The sequence below is a fragment of the Nicotiana tabacum genome, chromosome 22 (assembly GCF_000715075.1).
Source record: "Nicotiana tabacum cultivar K326 chromosome 22, ASM71507v2, whole genome shotgun sequence".
NCBI lineage: Eukaryota > Viridiplantae > Streptophyta > Magnoliopsida > Solanales > Solanaceae > Nicotiana > Nicotiana tabacum.
The window spans coordinates 72,748,823-72,770,419 of NC_134101.1; the positions used below are offsets into that span (position 1 = coordinate 72,748,823).

Consider the following 21,597-nt stretch of genomic DNA (forward strand, 5'->3'; position numbering starts at 1 on the left):
GAGGGAGCCTTATACTTTCGATGAAATGCCAATTTACCAACCTAATTTGTACATATTATAAGTTGCTTCAATATTGATAAATCCATTAATAAATGAGAAGCTTGCTTCAAATTGATGTACACATGTACTTCTTGGCATGTTTATAATGTCCCAGTCATTTCTTGTACTTTATACGAAAGAGAGAGAGAGAGAAAAAGAAGGTTATCGGATACCCTTCACCTTAAGTCCTTCGATTACTTCGAATTATCTCATATCATATCTAAAGACACCGTTTTGGAAAAATAAAAAATAAAAAAAGGTTCCAACTACCAATGATATATCAAACTCCAAACTGCAAATAGGGAGGCATGCAACCCAAATCCATGTACTAAAAGAGATATACATTTGACATTTGTACAAAAATCTTATTTACAACCATATTCAAGTTAGCAACAAAATGAAGTGCTAAATAAAGTAGTGATCACTTCAGCTTTCAAAGAGTCAATTGGACTTATGAAACTAATAAATATATCTACAAACTCTATCTGGATTATTTACGTCCAAATCATCACAAAAAAAAGTACTCAACAGATGATTAATGCTGCTAATTAACTAGCTAATTCCTTGCTTCAGCCAGCAAAAATCCAACGAAGCCAAGCATGAAAATTTAATCAAACTTATTATCACTAGGAGAGGTAGATTTACCCTTGGGTGCTGAAAATGGCAATGAAGAATTAGGTTGCGTGAAAAACACCAAGTTATTATTTGCAGACTGCGTATTTGCGGAAGAAGAAGTTGGTTTATTCAGAAAAGTTGAAGAACACTTATTATTTGGATTTGAGCTTGACGGGAGACTGGATAACACTGGAAATGGCTCAGTAACATGATTCAGATTATTGTGGCCAATGCCAGTATTTCCAATGATTGACGTAAGAGCAGCAGCTAATGCAGAGTGGAAATTTGGGTCTGATGTTATTGCTTTTGTTGCAGCTGAAATTGCATCTGGTGGTAAAGAAGATTGCGTATTAATATTTCTTTGTAAATAAGATTGGAAAAGATTTTCTTGAGTTGGTCTTGATGAGAAGGCAAGAGAAGCAATATTTTGGTTCTTGTTATAGGCTTGATTTGCATAATTAAGCACTCCATTACTCCAAGAAATGGGAAGTGGATTGGATTCCAATGAACTAAAGTTGAGGACGTTTGCGGACGAATTATTATTATTATTATATCTAGCTGGGGGGAAAGTACTAGTACTACCCATTCTGGTAAGATGAGAAAGGGAAGAGGAGGATGAGGTGGAAGTCAAATCAAGAGTTATTGTAGGGAGGGAATTAGGTGCAGATGATGATGAGAAGGTTGAATTTGGGAAGTAAAATGGTGGCTTTGATTTTGAGGTATCAGAGAGATAGAAGTTGAGTCCGTTGAGATTGGCTGAGGTGGTGGTGGCGGCGGCGGCGGCGGTTACTTGTGGACTTGGGTCTGATGAGCTGGACGAACCGGATAAGAGCATGGAAGCGGCTGCTGCGGTGGTGGAAGCCATTGCTGTGGCTGCAAGAGGAAGAGGGTGGTTGTGTGTTCCTTCATAAGTGGTGATCAATATTGACATGTCCTCAGCACATCTTTGAACCTGAAAATTAGACCAAAAAAATTGTGGCTATTAATTAGCAATAGAGTAGCAAAGCAATTTCATTACCTGATGATATATAAAAATCGATCAGGTCACCTAAAAGATACTATAGTAATTTGAAAAATAAGATAACAATCTCATGTTATAATAAATTAAAAATATTTTACGTTTGTGGGTATATATAAGTTGTATCCGTAAGGAATAAATAAGCTTTTGTAGGGCAAACTTTCAGTAGGGCAAATTTTCAGAAGGTCATGAATTGCCACTAGCATTAAAAAAAATTCACAAACTATATATATTTTATATATATAGCTCAATTTAAAATAAATTGTATAGATTCAATGTAACATGACATTTACATTACCTGCTTTCTAACTGGGCAGGATTGTGCTACTGTGCAACGATAGTAAGCTCGAGGGCATGGATTTCCTTTTGCAATTTTTTGACCATATTTTCTCCATTGGCATCCATCATTCATCTGATCAATGTGACAAAAAAATTAAAGGAAAAATCATCATTAACACAATACATAGATTAGATTGTATTCTTTACTTTATAATAAATACAAAATATACACTCCACTAATTTCAAAAAGTGCATGCACTATAAATCCTTACCGTAGGGGCATCACATCTGACTCTAACAGAAACCCTAGCTCTTTTAGTAGGGTTTTGTTGAGAAACATCATCATCTCCATTTCTCATTGTCTTGAGAATTTTGTTTGGAGGCCACGTCTCTCCATTTTCTTCCTTAGTTTCTTCTAAGCTATTCTCTGGACTGAGAATAACCGGTGAAGATTCTGTCGTAGGAGTTGTTTTAGCAGACATTTCAAACTTGCAATCCAATCCTAGTGTTAATCCACCAGCTTTATGTTCTTCTTCCTCATTATAATGAGCCTTATCTTTGCTAAAGATTTTAGACAACTCTTCCTTTTTCATATCGCTCGATGTCCTTCCTAAGCTAAGGGAAACAAGTTGATCGGCTTCTTCATCAGATTCATGATGTGTAGTATTCACAGTACTGCTGGATTTTTCAACTTCCTTTTGGGCAATATCATGGAATTGCATCTGAAGGTTTCGATAATCCTTCATGATTCGATCTAAGTGCGTTCGCAGCCTCTGATTTTCTTCCATTACCTCTCGCATTTCAACTTTGGCTGATGCAAGCTGATCATTCTACAAATTCACACACACACACACAAATAAAAATAAGAATTTGTACCTCTTAATTGATTTCTCTTCTTCTATCTTTATAGCTCGCTCTCTGTAAGGTTACTAGCAACACACCAATACAACACTAGTTATAACAATAACTAGTACAATGAGCCCGGAGTCTGGTGTCTAATCCAAATAAATGTATACTAAGAATCCGATGTCCAAGATGTCATTGATTCACCTGTTTTTTTTTTTTTTTTTTTTTTTTTTTTGTTATCATGAACGGATTAGTTCATTCATATTACAGATCCATGAGATAAGGCATGCCCCTCCAAATTGTTAATAGTAATTGTATGTATTCATCAAATAGCTGATTGGCCGGGCTATCACCAGAGAATATGAAATTTTCTATGTTTACTTAAAATATAAGAAACCATTAATTTTGGATCTGATCATGTCAAAATCCTTTCTAAATTTTACTATATTTTTGTCTTTTATCCCTGAGTTACCAAGAAAAAATTTATAAACAACAAATTAATAATGATATTCAACTTGTCAAAGTATTTGGCATATACTATTAATTAACGTATATATAACTCAGACCTGTTCTTTCTGAGTGGATGAAGATGCCATTGAGTTGAGTTCTGGTGGCGATCTTTCTCTCTTTACCATGACAGCAGCTCCCTGTTGAAGCATTAAATAAAGTTAGATATTGCCTAATAGGAAGGAATTAATAATAGAAAAAATCTGTATATGCACTACAATTATTGTCAAAAAGTCACATCTGGATCGATTAGTAAGGATGACTACAGCGTACATTAATTCAACGGTCAAATGTTTAGAAAAAGCTGAAAATAGTTCCACAACTTGCTGCTCGTTAATACGACTTTTCCTACAAAAACATTTCGACAGCAAGTTGGTCGGCTTCTTGCGACTGGAGCCTCCAATTAATTAGGTTTCACATTTTTACTGCACCTATATATTTCTGTTCCACCAGCTCACTGTAAAATTATTTGAAAATTTTATCAAGATTTTGACATATTAATAACTGTGACGTTATCAACCTAACTACTACTGTACATATACTATAAGAAACTTTATATTTTTTATTTTTATTTTGGTGAAATCAACAATTAAATCAAAGAAGATAATTAAACCATGCATGTATAAATTAAGTTTAGTTTCTAGTAGGAACAACTCCGTGAATATAATGGACATGAATCAGTATAAGATGATTTTGTTTCACTCATAATTAATTTACCTCATTATCAAGGGTGAAATCCTTCTGCTGAGGAGAGGATGACTTTGACTTATCATCCTCACGCTCTTTTCTTCCCTTCCCAACCTGAAGCACAAATTAAAGAACTAAATTATGGATAAAGCTGTGTTAATTATATAACAAACTCACCTTAATTATTTCTTGTTTGTTCATGTGAATCAACATCGATCTTTTGTTTCCTCTATATATTGTGGTCTCTGGTTAATTTGTTAGGTGAAGAAGATCGGATTGTTAAGATAATAATGCATGCGCAGATTTCCAAATCTTTTGAGGATTTAATAGTTCATATGTTAAGAATGATATGCAGATTACTTAGAAAGTTGGATCACCAAAGCTTGTAGACAACATGTTATGTTCATAAGTCTAATTTTAAAACACAGAATATCCAGATCATAGAGAGTGCTGTGTTATTAAAAGAAATACCTTAAGGAAAATATTTTCTGCACAATCTTCACGATCAGGACAAGATTCAGCTTTGTTCTTGTTTTCCTCTTTGACGTGAATAGAATTTCTCAAAGCAGCCTCCATATGGACCTTATCTTCTTATTATCTCCTTTATTTTTTCTAGCTAGATCTCTTTGTCTGAATTCCAAAATTTAGCAATATTTGAAGAGAAATAGTAGTCTTCTTTATAAGGAGAGGAGGCAGCAGTGTTTGACTTCTTTTAAACTAATTAAAGGATTCAAACTCAGTGGCTTAACTGCACACAAACAAAAATGTCAATGCACCAATTGCTCACAACTTAAGTAATATATTTTATATATTGTCTTACTTGGAAAAAAACTCATTAAAAAACGGCTGGAAGAAGAATTCAACTTCAACGTTTAGGTCTTTTAGATAGGATTTGTAACATGTCAGAAAGAGAGTTATACTCCGCAATGGTCGGTCTCTCCCACCATCTCTGGGCTTTATATTTTCTCTTTCTCTCTGCAAGTTGCAACAGTTATTGTTGAAGTTTCCTACGTTAGAGGAAGTCACATGGCCACATTATTTGCCGGTCAAAAGGGTAAATAACACCCTTTTGTCACCAAATAACTTCGGGTGAGTAGTCACTCGCACCTGAGATATGAATTTAAGTCGTATACACTAATACAATTAAGAAATTCACTTTATCAATGCATTTTAACTAATTATAACAAATTTTTAACTTTTTAAGATATTCCAAACTTACTAATTAGGATTCGTTTATGTATAGTAACTCGCTAAGGAGTAAAGCACTAGTTCCATACCAAAAGTTCTCTATTTTCATACCTCTTGCCTCTTTACGGTAATTATTTAACTCTATTTCTCATGTTTAAATATTAAGGTGCTTGCTATGGTTATCTATTTTTATCGATTATTTTAATCTAATGATATGTAAAAATTATATTTTTTCACTGCACAAACTTAAACTCGGAGAATATTTACAAGTCAAACGTTCTTTGGTTCAAACGAAAAAATTATCGATGAGTGTACAAGTCGACCTTTGAATAGGGAAGTTCTTACTGAAGAAATAATATTTATATGGTTGTTGTAGAGGAAAGGAAAACAAAAAGGTCATCTAAGTTTTTACTTTCTCTTATAGAAAAGTGAATACAAGATAAGAAAGTCCATCAAATCATCAAATTGTGTTGGCCCTTTCAAATGGACCATCGAATGTCGGGGAAGCTAACCTATCATTTGATAGTAAGGGGTTCGAGGGCTCGGTATCCCACCTACCCCTCTTTTCTAATTTAAATTTTGTTGATTTGACAGTGGAAATCAGTTGTCTATACTTGTTGCAGTCATTCAAAAAACTGAATTACTACTGATATAATGCACCATTTTTCAGTTCCCATGGAAGGAAGGTCTCTTTTCTTAAATCTTCTATATATGAGTTAAAAAATCTAGGGTGGAGCCGTGGAGCTAAGGAATTTGATATCTTTATTGTAAATTTTGAGAACCCTAGTATATATTGCGCAAGGTGAACTATGGTCCATCCGAAGAGTTGTTGACTTTTATTAATAGTAGAGTAACTTATTTTTTCCTTGCTTCAGACCGCTGGGTTGCTAATCTAACCAGATATTACAAATTACAAATTACAGCGCACTCAAATAAAAATTGCACTATTATGAATATATGGGGTAAAATTGTTGAATGACAAGTGGATGCTCGTCGAGTTGACACATGACAGTGAATACAAATAGGATATGAGTCAGCAAATAGCTAGCACCGGTTACGAACATGTGACTGGTGCTGTGTGAGTTCCGAAGACGCTGGAACGGGGACGAAAGTTTGAAAGGAAGATATTAGTTGGAGAATGCAACATTCAATGGGCAGCCGTTTCAAAGAATCTTTGCATTTATACTCAACCATTATGCAACCATAAAGAGGGGTCTTTATTTATATTAAAGAAGAGCTTTATTTAGTTATCTTGTCTCCTTGAATTGGGCTATAAATAGAAGAATTTGTACTCCTTGTAGACACAAATTATCTGTAAGCAAAAAAGGCCAAACTAACTCTTATTTCTATTAACAACATTCTTTCTTTCCGCTCTATACATTATTCTTGCTTCTAAAGAAGCTCATTTCACAGTTAGGCTTGTGTTTTCTTCAAGTATCGTTAATTTATTTATTTCTGTACTTAGTTATTTTATATTCTTGGATCAAATTAATTCACGTATCTATAAACTACGTTACAAATTAAACTGTACCATTTTTCAAATAAATAGTTTGGCGCCCACCGTGAGGTAGAGACAATTGTGGTATTACTTTGATCTATTCATCTGTTACTAATACATTTTGATGATTTTCTTTAGTAAAGTAAAAACAGATATGGCAACTAATGATGTGAACAACTCCTTCAATGCTGGAACAAACAACAAGCGTGAGGATATGTTCCGTGATGGGGATTAATGCGATGATTTAACCAGTGAAACTCGCAACGACGGAGATGAGACAACTTCGGTTCGCGAAGAGCGAATCCTCGGTGTGTGAGAAGTTGTCGAAACGGTGAAAGTTTTGAGAGCGCAGCAAAGAAAAATCATGAATCATCTCTCAAGACATGGCCGAATAATGACTGAGCTCCAGCAAGCATTTTCAGTTGCCTCTAATAATTCCAATGGAGGAGTTCGAGTCCCTGCCTGCAAATCAAACAGCGGAAAGAACCGGTAACATCACTTTGAGGAAAGAGTTTGGATTTAATGAAAATCAAGAAAGTGGAGCAAGTAGTGGATCGACCGGGAATGACAACAACACAAATGATCCCTTTAAAATCGAGATCATGAGATTCATGAGGGAAATGGATGATCGGATGGATCAAAACGCTAAAGAATTCCATGCTCGGATGGATAAGATCCCGGGGCACCACCGATATTGAAGAGGCCGGATTCAAAGAAATATACGCAGTTAACGTTCAAACCAAGTGCAACCCTAGAGTTGATTCCAAAGAGATTCAAGATGCCAGATATTTCAAAGTATAATGGAATTTTGGATCCACAAGAACATATCATAACTTACATTATAGCTGTAAAGGGAGATGATTTGGCCCCGTATGAGATCGAATCTGTCCTGCTGAAGAAATTCAGTGAAACCCTAAAAAGGGGTGCTTTAACATGGTACTCTCTTTTACCTGAATATTCGATTGACTCTTTTAAAATGCTTGCATATTCCTTTATTAAATCTCATGATGGGGCGAGGAAAGTCTAAACTAGGAAAGCAGATATATTCAGAATCGCTCAAGGAGAATCTGAATTGTTGCGGGAGTTCGTAATCCGATTTCAAAAGGAGAGGACATTGTTGCTGGCAGTAATTGATAAGTGGGCAGCTGAAGCGTTCACAAAATTTCTCAATCCTTTAAGCTCCGATGCTTCTAGGAAATTGTAGAAAAGCCTGTTGGAGTTTCAGGAAACCACATGGGCAGATCTCTATAATTGTTATGAATCAAAAATCAGAATTCAAGATGATCAATTGAGTTCTTCGGTGTCATCCAAAGGTCGTAATCACGGTCGGAATCAGGAAAAGTTTAAAAGTAATTTTGATGCAGATCAGAGGTCTTCCAAGAGTCATTTCCAGCCATATTAAAAAGCCGATGGGCGTGGAACTAAAGGTTTTTAGTCATCGAAAAGATTTGTAATAGATAGAAGGATAGATCGTGGTCAGAGTAGCACGACTTTTACAGTATACAGAACCATCGAATCCGAGGATTCAGGATATCCGCCGTTGCTAGATTACAACTTTAACATTAGTTTGGTAGAATTGTTTTCAGCTATGAGAAATATCAGGGAGGCAAGATTTCCGAAACCAATTCGATCAAATCCCAATCAAAGGGATCCTAGTTTGTAGTGTGAATTCCATGGAATGCATGGCCAGAGGACTGCGGACTGCCATCTTTTTGAGAAGGTTGCGACTTTGTTGGAAAATGATCACCATAGAGAATTTCTGAGTGACCGGGCCAAAAATAATTATGGGAGGAATCGAGATGCAACGGAACCAGCCGCAGGATCACCCCATTTACCGATACACATGATTTTTGGTGGGGTTGAAATAAATGGGGTGACATTCTCGGCAGCGAAGACGACAAAGATATTGGTAACTCATGGAAAGCGAATCCGAGAAGCATAAGAAGATGATGAAGTCACCTTCATAGAGAAAGATGCAGATGGCCTCATTTTACCACATAATGATGCTCTGATAATATTTTGAAATGTTTTAGATTTTAAAATTAAACATGTTTTGGCTTATCCAGATAGTTCAGCCAATATCATCCAATTGAGGGTCTTGGAACAAGTAAAGTTAACCGAAAATATAGTTCCAACAATAAAACTTTTGGCTGGATTTAACTTAACGAGTGTAACGACGAGATCTTACTGCCCACATATGCCGAAGGAGTAACAAAAACTACTTTGTTCGAGGTGGTGGATGGAGATAGGGGATACAACGTGATCCTTGGTAGACCTCGGATTCATGAAATGAAGGTTGTGCCATCGACTTATCATCAATTACTGAAGTTCCCTACACCATATGGGATCAAGCAGATTAGAGGCGATCAACCTGTTTCGAGAGAAATAAATGCAGCCACCTTATCCAGTATCAAGGCAGAAGGAATGAGCAAATAGCAACTACAGGAACCGATGTATACTACCCTTCCAGAGCCAGTAGAAGGTGACAAATAGGAGGAGACATCAGATTACTATCAGGTGCCTAGATCCTTTCAGGTACCGAAAGAAGCAGATGCGACAAAGTCGACCGTAGAGGAACTTGAACAAACTACTTTGTTCATAGAGTTCCCGGATAAAAAGGTTTACCCGGGAACAGGGTTGAGTCTCGAACTCAGACTTAAAATTATTGAGTTTTTAAAAGCTAACTTTGATTGCTTTGCATGGTCTCGTTTTGATATGACAAGTATTCCACTGTATGTGGCTATCCACAAGTAAGTCTGGACCCTAATTTCCCTCCGGTGAAGCAAAAGAAGCGGCCTATAGCTGAGATCAGGAATAGGTTTATAAAAGAAGAGGTAACCAGATTGTTAAACATAGTTTCTATACATGAAGTAAGTTATCCTGATTGGTTAGCTAACGTAGTAGTCGTACCTAAAAATAACAAAAAAAAATATAGAATGTGTATAGAGTATAAAGATCTAAATAAGGCTTGCCCTAAGGATTCTTTTCCATTGCAAAATATAGACCAAATTATCGATGCTACGGTTGGACATGAATTGATGAGTTTTCTCGATGCATATTTTGCGTACAACCAAATTAAAATGCACCTAGAGGATCAAGAAAAAACCTCATTCATCACAAATTTTGGCATATATTGCTATAATGTGATGCCTTTTGGGCTTAAGAATGCTGAAGCCACTTATCAGAGGCTCGTTAATAAGATGTTTGAGCATCAAATTTGAAAAAATTTGGAGGTTTACATCGATGATAAGTTGGTTAAGTCTCTTAGTGCAGGGAATCACTTAATTCATCTTCAAGAAACATTTGACATCTTGAGAAAACACAACATGAAGCTTAATCTGGAGAAGTGCACTTTTGGTGTTGGGTCCGGGAAATTCCTTTGCTTCTTGGTTTCTCAAAGAAGGATTGAAGTAAATCCCGACAAGATTAAAGCCATGGAAGATATCCCTGATCAGCTGAAAAATATAAAGGAATTACAAAGGCTAACCGGCAGGCTAGCGACCCTTAGCAGATTTATATCAAGGTCGTCGGAGAAATGCCATAGTTTATTTTCTATATTAAAGAAGAAAAATAATTTCTCGTGGACTCCACTATGCCACCAAGCGTTAAAGAATTTGAAAAGGTACCTTTATAGCCCTCATTTGATGTCAAAACCAAAGGAGAGAGAGCAACTGTTGGTCTATTAGCGGTTTCGGAGGTTACAGTGAGTGCAATTCTTGTTCGGGAGGAGGAAGGTACGCAATTCCCCATTTTTTTTGTTAGTAAGATACTTTCAAGTGCAAAAACACGATACCCACACCTGGAAAAGTTGGATCTAGCTCTTGTAGTTGCCTTTCGAATGCTTAGACCCTACTTTCAATGACATCCAATAGTTATCGTGATGATCTTTCCCTTAAGGAATGTCCTTCATAAACCTAAACTATTAGGTCAATTGGATAAATGGGCAATAAAATTAGTGAATTTGATATAGAATATAAACCTCGGCCTGCTATTAAGTCAGAAGTTTTGGCTGACTTTGTAGTTGACTTTAATCCGGGAATGATACCTTTAGCTACTAAAGAATCACTTTTGGTATCGGGAACCGAATCCGGTGTATGGAACTTGTTTACAGATGGAGCTTCCAACATAAAAGGGTCCGATCTTAGGATAGTACTGATTACTCCTTCTGGAGAGACCCTGAGATAGGCTATTTGTAAGGCCCCGTAAAATTTTACCTAAAACCCGGGGCCGAAGTAGGCTTATGTGTTGATGATTGTAGAGATTCTTCACTGTTGAACAGTGCATTGGGGAGTTAAAGAATTTTTTTGTGGAAATACAGGGTGTTTCGGCGATCCATTCTACGGTCGCAAAACTGATCTGTGGACCGCAGATCTGTCGCAGACTAAGGCAGAAATCTGGGAAAATTTTTGGACCATTATGCGGCCGCATAATAATTTTGCGGGCCACATAACCCCTTGCAGATCCAACACAAAAAAATTTCGGAGGAAAGTTCTACGGCGCATTATGCGACCGTAGATTAGGTTTGCGAAAGCGGCCACAGAGTGAGGCAGGGGTGCCTAGTTCCGGAGGGACATTATGTGGTCCATTTTGTGGATCGTAGAAGTTTTATATGCAATCGCAGATCTGCATTGGGGCTTTATTTTTTATAATTTTTGATCCGACCCTATTTCGATATATTGAGGCAAAGGGTCACTTTTGAAGTAAAATTCTAATATTTCTAGAGATAGGGATTGCCATAGAGTGAGAGGGAAAGTTCTTAAGCTTATCATTCATCAATTCTTGCTCAAGGTTGAAGAATTTACAAGAAGAATTCACTAAGTCTCCATCCTAGAGGTAAGATTCTACTCCCTAGCCCTCAATTTCGTGATTGTAACTGAAAATAGGTAATAAGCCAAGAAAATTCTTGGGTGTGGAAGTTGTTTATTTTACATGCATGTACCATCAAGGGTAGTGGGAAGATTGTTGAGCTCATTTGGGTAAACCTTGGGTAGTGGAATGAAAGAATCCACCATAGGAGGACCTTGAAACCTTAATGCACACCTAGTATTTGATAAAATGCTCAAATGAGCTGGAACTATGAACTCCTTCCTAATTTGTGTTCAATTTTTCTATATCTCTAAATAGATCGAAGTGGCTAAGATTTTCGGAATATTGTAATAATTTAAAAAGCTCGAGGTAAGGTATGTTAGCTAAACTTCTCTCTTAGAATTGAATTCCCACGATGTTCTGTATCTCTTATTCCATGTACATAGTGTTTTAAGGTATAACCGGGGCCTTATTTTTAGCACTATCGTAGCAATCATTTGTTCCTGTTAGAGACTCCGTAGATATAGTGTGGGTTGTATCTGTTTTTGGGAAGGTTAAACTAAAACTGTTGTAATCGTATCATCTGTTCCACTTTAACTATGATTGAACAATGTACTGTTTTGGAGACTTGTTAATGACGTAACTAATGGAAATGAACTGATGTTGTTCACATGACCTCTTACTGTCTAATTAATAAAATATATTCTTCTCTTTATTCATGGGTGAGTTTGGTAGACGACACTGTGCAGGCTTGCTCGACCGGGGTAACTCTGTTGAGCGTTGGTCACGCTCTCCGAGGTCGGGGTGTGACAAACTTGGTATCAGAGCCTAAGGTTTTAAAGTCTCTTAGGATGTCTCGAAGTCGTATCTAGTCGTGTCTTTCTTATCGCTGTGTTATCGACCACATCCATAATTAGGAGGCTACTTGGGCATTTAGGAATAATACCCTTCTTTGATGTTCTAGATCGTGCGATAAAGCTGATTGTAAGATTGTTCCTCCTTTAACTCGTGCATTGATCTAATTTTCAATATATGATATGGCACCTAGGAAGAAATCAAGAACTAGACAAGGAGCCAATGCCACCCCAGGAGTGGCAGTTGATCCTTTACTTGATGATGCGGGTGAGCACCCGAGGGGTGAGAATATTCCCCCGACTACTACACTGCCTGATCCTACTACACATGTCCCTACACCTACTAAGGGTGCAATAATCCCTCCAACTAATATTCCAGTTCCACCTCCAGTCCCAACTTCCGGTCCTGGTGTATCTGATGGGGAATTTAGGGGAGCCATACAGATGTTGGCTCAGATAGTGGCTTCCCAGGCCAAGAGATCAAATGTTGCACCCACTTCTTCTAGTCAGCCAGGGGATTACGCTAGTTCCAGAGTGAACAACTCTCTCCAGTTTAACCCTCCAGTGTTCACAGATAGTGATCCTGAGGAGGACCCTCAGAATTTTATTGACGAGATGCACAAGACCCTCCGAGCTATGCATGGTACTAAGACGGAGGGAGTGGAGTTGGCCTCCTACCACCTGAAGGGGGTGGCCTATTCTCTGTTTGAAATGTGAGAGGACTCCCGTGAGGAGGGAAGCCCTTCGGCGAGGTAAGGTGAGTTTTTCGATGCTTTCATTGACCATTTCTTGCTTGTCGAGACTAAGGCAGCTAGTGCCGCCAAGTTTGAGGGCCTAAAGCAAGGTAGCATGAGTGCGTGGGAGTATCATATAAGATTCGCGCGCCTGTCCAAATAAGACATCTACATGTTGCCCATTATGGAGGTTAGAGTGCGCCGGTTTGTGCAGAGCCTTAGCCCCTTGGTTATTAATGAGGCCTCTAAGCCGCCTTGAATTCTGATATGAACTATGGTAAGATGGTGGAATTTGCTCAAGCCATAGAGACCCACAAATTAAAGAATAAAATAGAGCGTAAGAGCAGCAGCAAGGCCCGGTCCGCGAATAACTTTGGTGGTTCTTCTTCTGGTTGTGGTGGTGGTGGTAGGTCAGCATTCAGGAGAGGGTCATCAGGGCCATCCCAGTCTCTTGCTCAGTCTTCAGTCAGCACACAACCATGTGGGCCCAGTCAGCAGCAGGGGAGCCGTTTTAGGCCCAGCATGGGGCAACAGGGGATCCTACCAGCAGGTTCGGTCTGGTAGGAGATTTCAGTAGCAGCGGAGGACCCACATGCCCTAGGTGTGGGAAGATGCACTTTGGGGCCTGCTACATGGACTAGCCCATATGCTACAGGTGTGTAATAAGGGGTCACATTCAGAAGGATTGCCATTCGTCTCACCAGAGCATGGGCAGGGGTGCAGCACAACCAGCCAGTTCTGTAACTGCTACGTCTGCAACACCTCCTCCAGCTCGAGCCACCCCAGCACCCGAATGGCGTGGTGCAGCTAGGGGTGGTACATAGAGTTCGGGAGGACCTAACCGTTTCTATGCTATGAGGGGTTGCTAGAGTTCTGAGGCTTCTCCAGATGTTGTCATAGATATATTGACTGTCCAATATTATGATCTGTATGCTCTTATTGATCTCGGTTCCACTTTGTCCTATGTTTCTATGGAATTTGGGATAGAACCGGAACACCTCCATGAGCCGTTCTCTTTATCTACTCTGGTTGGTGAGTCTATTGTGGTCGCGCATGTTTATAGGGATTCTGTTGTCACGATGCGTGGTCGGGACCCCATGGCCGATATCATTGAATTGGGGATGGTTGATTTTGATGTAATAATTGGAATGGATTGGCTTTATTCATGTTTTCCCAAGCTTGACTGTCGAACTAGAACTATTAGGTTTGAATTTCCAAATGAGTCAGTGATGAAATAGAAGGGGAATGATGTGGTGCCTAAGGGTAGGTTTATTTCTTGCCTTAAGGCCACAAAGATGATTAACAACGAGTGTATCTACCATTTGGTCCGGGTTACGGACACCGATGCTGAGGAACCTACACTTGAGTCTGTGCCTATTGTGAATGAATTTCTGGAGGTTTTTCCGGATGAGCTCCCTCGGATCCCACCAGATAGGGAGATTGATTTTGGGATTGATGTGATGTCAGGCATGCAACCTATATCTATTCCACCCTACAGAATGGAACCAGCAGAATTGAAGAAGCTAAAAGAACAATTGAAGGATTTGTTAGAGAAGGATTTTGGGCGCACCGGTCCTCTTTGCAAGAAAGAAAGATGGGTCATTAAAGATGTGTATTAACTATCGACAACTCAACAAGGTTACAATCAAGAATAAATACACACTGCCAAGTATAGATGACTTGTTTGATCAATTGCAGGGTGCTAAGTACTTCTCCAAGATCTATTGAAGATCAGGGAGCAGTATTTTTTGAAAATAACTTTCAGGATCCGGTATGGGCACTTTGAATTTATGGTAATGTCTTTTGGTCTAACAAATGCCCCGGAATCTTTCATGGATCTTATGAGCCGATTTTTCCAATCATTCCTCGACTCTTTTGTGATAGTGTTTATTGACGATATCCTTGTATATTCACGCAATCGAGAGGACCATGCCGATCATCTCAGGGCAGTTTTGCAGACTCTATATCAGCACCAATTGTATGCGAAGTTTTTGAAATATGAATTTTGGCTTAAATCTGTCACGTTCTTGAGTCATGTCGTCTCAAGAGAAGGAATTGAGGTTGATCCTCAGAAGATTGCAGCTATGAAGAATTGGCCTAGACCTACTACCCTAACTGAGATTCGTAGTTTCTTGGGCTTAGCAGGATATTACAGGAAGTTTGTGGAGGGGTTCTCTACTCTTACCTCTCCGTTGACTAAATTGACGTAGAAGACGGTTAAGTTTCAATGGTCAGATGCTTGTGAAAGAAACTTCCATGAGTTGAAATCAAGATTGACTACATCACTGGAATTGACCCTACCAGAGGGTAAAAATGGGTTTGTGGTATATTGTGATGCTTCAAGAATCGGACTTGGGTGTGTATTAATGCACTATGGCAAGGTGATAGTTTATGCTTCTAGGAAACTCAAGAATCATGAAAAGAACTATCCAACCCATGACTTAGAGCTTGCAGCGGGGGTCTTTGCATTGAAGATTTGGCGTCATTATTTGTATGGGGTCCATGTGGATATATTCACGGACCATAAGAGCCTTCAATATATTTTCAAACAGAAGGAATTGAATCTGAGGCAAAGAAGATGGCTTGAGTTACTCAAGGATTACGATATCAATATTCTGTTTCATCCGGGGAAGGTTAATGGTGTAGCGGATGCTCTTAGCCGGAAATCTATGGGTAGTTTGGCTCACTTGGAGGCATATCAAAGGCCGTTGGCCAAGGCGGTTCATCGGGTGGCTAGTTTGGGAGTTCGTCTTGCGAACTCTAGTGAAGGAGGGGTGATTGTGCAAAATAGGGTTGAATCGTCGCTTGTGGTGGAAGTCAAGGAGAAGCAATACAATGATCCATTGTTGGTACAATTGAAGGAGGGAATTCATAAACATAAGACATGGCCTTTTATCTTGGCGTGGATATACTAAGGTACCAAGGGCGACTATGTGTTCCAAATGTGGATGGTCTCCGGGAAAGAATCATGATTGAGGCTTACACTTCTAGGTATTCTGTGCACCCAGTCTCTACAAAGATGTATCATGATCTTAGGGAAGTCTACTTGTGGAATGATATGAAGAGAAATGTAGCAGACTTTGTGGCAAGATGTCCAAATTGTCAGCAAGTAAGGACCAAGCACCAAAGGCCCGGTGGGTTGGCACAGAACATAGAAATTCCAATGTGAAAGTTGGAGATGATCAATATGGACTTTGTGGTGAGACTACCTCGCACGCCTCGCAAGTTCGACTCAATTTGGGTGATTGTGGATCTACTCACAAAATCAGCCCACTTCTTACCTGTTAAGGCTACCGACACAGCGGAACAGTATAGTCAGCTGTATATCAAGGAAATAGTCAGGTTGCATGGCTCTCCGGTTTCTATTATCTCAGATCGAGGGGCACAGTTCACGGCTAATTTTTGGAAGAATTTTCAGCAAGGTTTGGGTACTCAGGTGAATCTTAGTATATCCTTTCACCCGCAGACTGACGGGTAGGCAGAGCGGACTATTCAGACGCTTGAGGATATGTTGAGCGCTTGTGTTCTTGACTTCAAGGGTAGCTGGGATGATCTTTTACCTCTTATAGAGTTTGCCTATAACAACAGTTATCATTCTAGCATTCAGATGGCACCGTTCGAGGCTTTATATGGTAGGATATGTAGATCTCTCATTAGGTGGTTCGAGATTGGGGAAGCGGAGTTGATAGGGCCAGACCTCGTGCATCAGGATATGGAAAAGGTTAAGATCATTATAGAACAGTTGAAAACTGCTCAAAGTCATCAGAAATCCTATTCATATGTTCGTCGTTAGGATTTAGAGTTCAAATAAGATGATTGGGTATTCTTGAAGGTTTTCCCTATGAAGGGTATAATGTGGTTCGATAATAAAGGAAAATTGAGTCTGAGGTATGTCGGACCGTACATAATCATTTAAAGGATTGGTCATGTGGCTTACAGGCTAGAACTACCTCCAAAGATGTCTTTAGTGCACCCGGTGTTTCATGTATCCATGTTGAAGAAGGTGCTTGGAGATCCGTCGCTTATTGTTTCGGTTGAGACTATTGGGGTTAATGAAGAATTGACTTATGAAGAAATTGTAGTTGCCATTATTGATAGGCAAGTACGTAAGCTAAGAAATAAAGAAATTACCTCCGTGAAAGTACTATAGTGGAACCAGCAGGATGAAGAGGCCACCTGAGAGGCCGAGGAAGAAGTGAAGAAGAAATACCCTCATTTGTTTGAATAACCCTGTATTTATAAAGTTGTGTTCTATAAAAATATTAAGATTTTACCTTCTATAAATTATGTATCATTTGTACAGTTGATGTTAAGGGTGTTCCTTTTTGTGATATACTGCTCGTAAGGCCATGGTTCCCATTATTTTTATGTTATGTTACGTCATTGGTTCATGTATATGTTGTTAGGGTTGGTTTATGGGATTCTATGACTGGTGGATAGGCCTAGTTAAAGGAGAAATTCTGGCAAAAATTTTGAAAATTTGGGAAGTTAGTCAAAAGTTGGAACTGCTGGTGTGTTATAGTAGCCGAGTTACATTGGTTTCTAATGGAGGACATTAGCCCTCATTCGAGGACGAATGATCTTAAGCGGGGGCGGATGTAAGGCTCCGTAAAATATTACCTGAAACCCTGGGTTTCATGGTGCCGAAGTAGGCTTATGTGTTGACAATTGTAGGGATTCTTCGAGGCTCGCAAGCTCATCGCGGTTCGGACTTTTTAGGTTGAACATTGCATTGGGAGTTAAAGAAAAAAAAATTGGAAATACATGGCATTGTTGCGGTCCATTCTGCGGTTGCAGAATGGATCTGCGGACCGCAGATCTGTCGCAGACTGAGGCCAAAATCTGGGAAAAATTTTGGACTATTATGCGGTCTATTATGCGGCCGCATAACCCCTCGCAGATCCACCACAAAAACTTTCTAGAGGAAAGTTCTACGACACATTATGTGACCGCAGAATAGGTCTGCGGACCGCAGACCAGTCGTAGAGTGAGGCATGGGTGCCCAATTCCAGAGGGCCATTATGCGGTGTATTTTGCATACCCCAGAAGCGTTATGTGGTCGCATATGCGATCGCAGATCTGTATCGGGGCTTCATTTTTTCTAATTTTTTACCCGACCCCATTTCGATAAATTGAGGCAAAGGGTCACTTTTGAATTAAAAATCTGATATTTCTAGAAAGATGGATTGCCATAGAGTGAGAGGAAAAGTTCCTAAGCTTATCATTCATCAATTCTTGCTCAAGGTTGAATAATTTACAAGAAGAATTCACTAGGTCTCCATCCCAGAGGTATGATTCTACTCCCTAGCCCTCGATTTTGTGATTGTATTTGAAAATAGGTAATAAGCCAAGTAAATTCTTGGGTGTGGGAGTTGTTTATTTTAAATGCATGTACCATCAAGGGTAGTGGGAAGATTGTTGAGCTCATTTGGGTAAACCTTGGGTAGTGGGATGAAAGAATCCATCGTAGGAGGACCTTGAAACCTTAATGTACACCTAATATTTGATAAAATGCTCAAGTGAGCTGGAACTATGAACTCCTTCCTAATTTTTGTTCAATATTTCTATATCTCTAAATAGATCGAAGTGGCTAAGATATTCGGAATATTGTAGTGATTTAAAAAGCTCGAGGCAAGGTATGTTGGATAAATTTCTCTCTTAGATTTGAATTCCCACGATGTTCTTGTAAGTCCCGAGTTGTGAATTGACTTTATTCCGAATGAACCTTGTGTCGAAAGATATATATATATATATATATATATATATATATATATATATATATATATATATGTTCAAAATATGTTACGGATGCTCTTATCATATGATGTAATCCTTCGAGAATGTATTCAAAGCATGAGTATGTATTAAAATATTGTGACTTCAAGTCAAGCCCAAATGAAAGTGATCATATAAAATTGTGTAAGAAAAATCCCATGTGCCTAATACCCTAAACTACTCAAATGTGTGCTTAAAGTCTTGAATAGAATTATTTGTTGTTGACAATCCGCGTTAATGATTGAAAGTGAAATAGTGAGCATGAATTATGAAGTACGGCCAACATGCCAAGAATGATATTGTGTTATGGCCAATGGTGCCAATAAAATGAATGACACGTAAAAGAATATGAAATAAAAGGTAAATCCTTTTAATAATAAATGCCTTGGGTGTATCGATTAGCCACCGAGGAAGGGTAGGTCGGAATAACCTAACCTTGAAACTACACGTGACGGTGTAGAAGTGATTGAGGGGTAAATCCCCGTGCTAATATGATGAGATTGTTTCCCCTTATATGGGATGATATTGGTGTGTTGAGATGTTTCCCCTTAAATGGGATGAGATTATTTCTAGCGAGATGTGATGTGATGTCGACCCACACGACATTGTGGTGAGATGGCTTAGCCGATCGAGCTGAGATCGGATGCCATGTCGCACACATGGTGGTATTGTGAGTGTATATCTCGGGGTGAGACAGCTTAGCCGTCGGGATGAGATCGGACTCCATGCTAAAACACGGTGGTGTATTGGTGCTAAAGATCTCCCAACTTAAATTACTGATATATACTTGAAATTTACCTTTCCCCTAAGTTGACACCTTGTTACTGTCTAAGTCTCTTATTGATTTCATGTTTTATTCTCCGTTTACTATTGCCTGTTCTATTGAGAGGGTGTTTAGTTTTACATACTAGTACTATTCCATATGTACTAATGTCCCTTTTGCTAGGGGTGCTGCATCTTTAATAGATACAGGTAATTCCATAACAGGTAATATTGATCAGTGATAGCAGCACACCCTTTCCTCAGCTGACTTGGTGAGCCCCACTTCATTTCGGGGCCCTGTATCTCTTATTCCATGTACATAGTGTTTTGAGGTATAGCCGGGGCCTTGCTGTCGGCACTGTTGTAGCACTCCTTTGTTCCTGTTAGAGGCTCCGTAGACATAGTGTGGGTTGTATCTATTTTTGGGAATGTTAAACTAAAAATGTTGTAATCGTATCATCTGTTCCACTTTAACTATGATTGAACAATGTACTATTTTGGAGACTTGTTAATGACGTAACTAATGAAAATGAACTGGTGTTGTTCACATGTCCTCTTACTGTCTAATTAATGAAATGTATTCTTCTCTTTATTCATGGGTGAATTGGGTAGACAACACTGTGCATGCTTGCTCGACCGGGGTAACTCTGTTGAGCACCGGTCACACTCCCCGAGGTCGGGGCATGGCACTATTAGATCTGTTCCTTTGACTAACAATGAATCCGAGTATGAGACTTTGGTTGCAGGATTTAAATTAGCCCGGGGACTAGGCTTCGAGGTGATTGAAATAAAATGCGACTCTCATCTGGTAGTGAATTAGATATATAAAATGTTTGATATCAAAGAAGAGTGCATGCAACAATATTTGAATAAAGTTCAAGTTTTACTTTCCCGGTTCAGGGAGTGGTCGGTAATTCATATCCCAAGGGAAGAGAACGTGGAGGCGGATGCGTTGGCCAAATTAGGATCGTCCACTGAAATGAAAGGAGTTGATTCTAATGCAATTATTTAGCTGTTGCATTCAGTACTGGACGTGGATGGGTATTGTAATGTTAACTTGACCAACCTTATCTAGGATTGGAGAAACAAGTTTAAAGAATATTTAAGGCTTGAAAAATTGCCTGAAGATTCTAAAGCCTCCCGAGCGCTACGAACTAAAATTGCTCGTTATTGCCTTGTTAATGGTCAATTATACCAAAGATATTTCCAAGGACTGTTGTGTAAGGCCCTGTAAATGTTCGCCAAGGATTTAAGGTTTTATGATGCCAAGGTAAGCTTATATATTTGGAAGGTTGGAGATAATTTTTGCGGCGAGCTTGTGCAATGCATCGTGGAGTTGGTAAAATAATTTGTAGAAAATGAAGATTCTATGGTCCATTATGCAGCCATAGATCTGTTTCGCTGACCGCAGAATCATCCTAGAATGAGTCAGAAGAAACTTAATATTTGAGGTCATTTGGGGGTTGATTATGTTGGTCGCATAGCATTTTTTAGGACCGCATATCCATCGCATAATCAACGTGAGAACTTATGGAGGAAGACTTATGTGACCATAGAATTGTTCTGCAAATCGCGGATCTGTCGTGGACCTGACCAGACCTAACCTAGATTTTGAAGATCATTTCGCGGTTTATATATCATTTTCGAGGTGCATTCCATAATCGCGGGTTTGGCCACCCGTGGGTTATTTTTGAAAATTTTCTAACCCGGCCCTATTTTAATAAAAAGAGTTAAGGGGTTATTTTTTAGGAAGAATCTGATATTTTAGAGAGAGGGGGAAAGCTAGAGAGAGAGGGGAGGGGGGGGAGAAGTTCTAACACTTCTACACTTCAAATTCTTGATCAAGTCTTGGAGATTTAAAGGGAAAAACTCACAAGGTCTTCTACTAAAAAGGTATGATGTTATCCTTAGCTCACATGCAATGCTCTATAATGAGTTTATGAGTATAATTTTTATGTTGGGGCTTATGGGATGGTGATTGAAAGCCAT

At 38.9% G+C, this 21,597-nt stretch overlaps 1 protein-coding gene across 1 annotated transcript; it reads right to left on the reverse strand.

The window, feature by feature from the left end:
• Positions 1–336: 336 nt before the first annotated feature.
• On the reverse strand, positions 337–4,854 carry LOC107816777 (WRKY transcription factor 72B). Its single transcript, XM_016642522.2, has 6 exons — positions 4,463–4,854; positions 4,022–4,105; positions 3,364–3,444; positions 2,224–2,781; positions 1,971–2,084; positions 337–1,606 (listed from the first exon to the last, which is right to left on the reverse strand). Exons 1-6 carry the CDS (start codon positions 4,565–4,567, stop codon positions 647–649), a joined length of 1,902 nt encoding a protein of 633 aa, XP_016498008.1. The 5' UTR covers positions 4,568–4,854; the 3' UTR covers positions 337–646.
• Between the last annotated feature and the right edge of the window lie 16,743 nt (positions 4,855–21,597).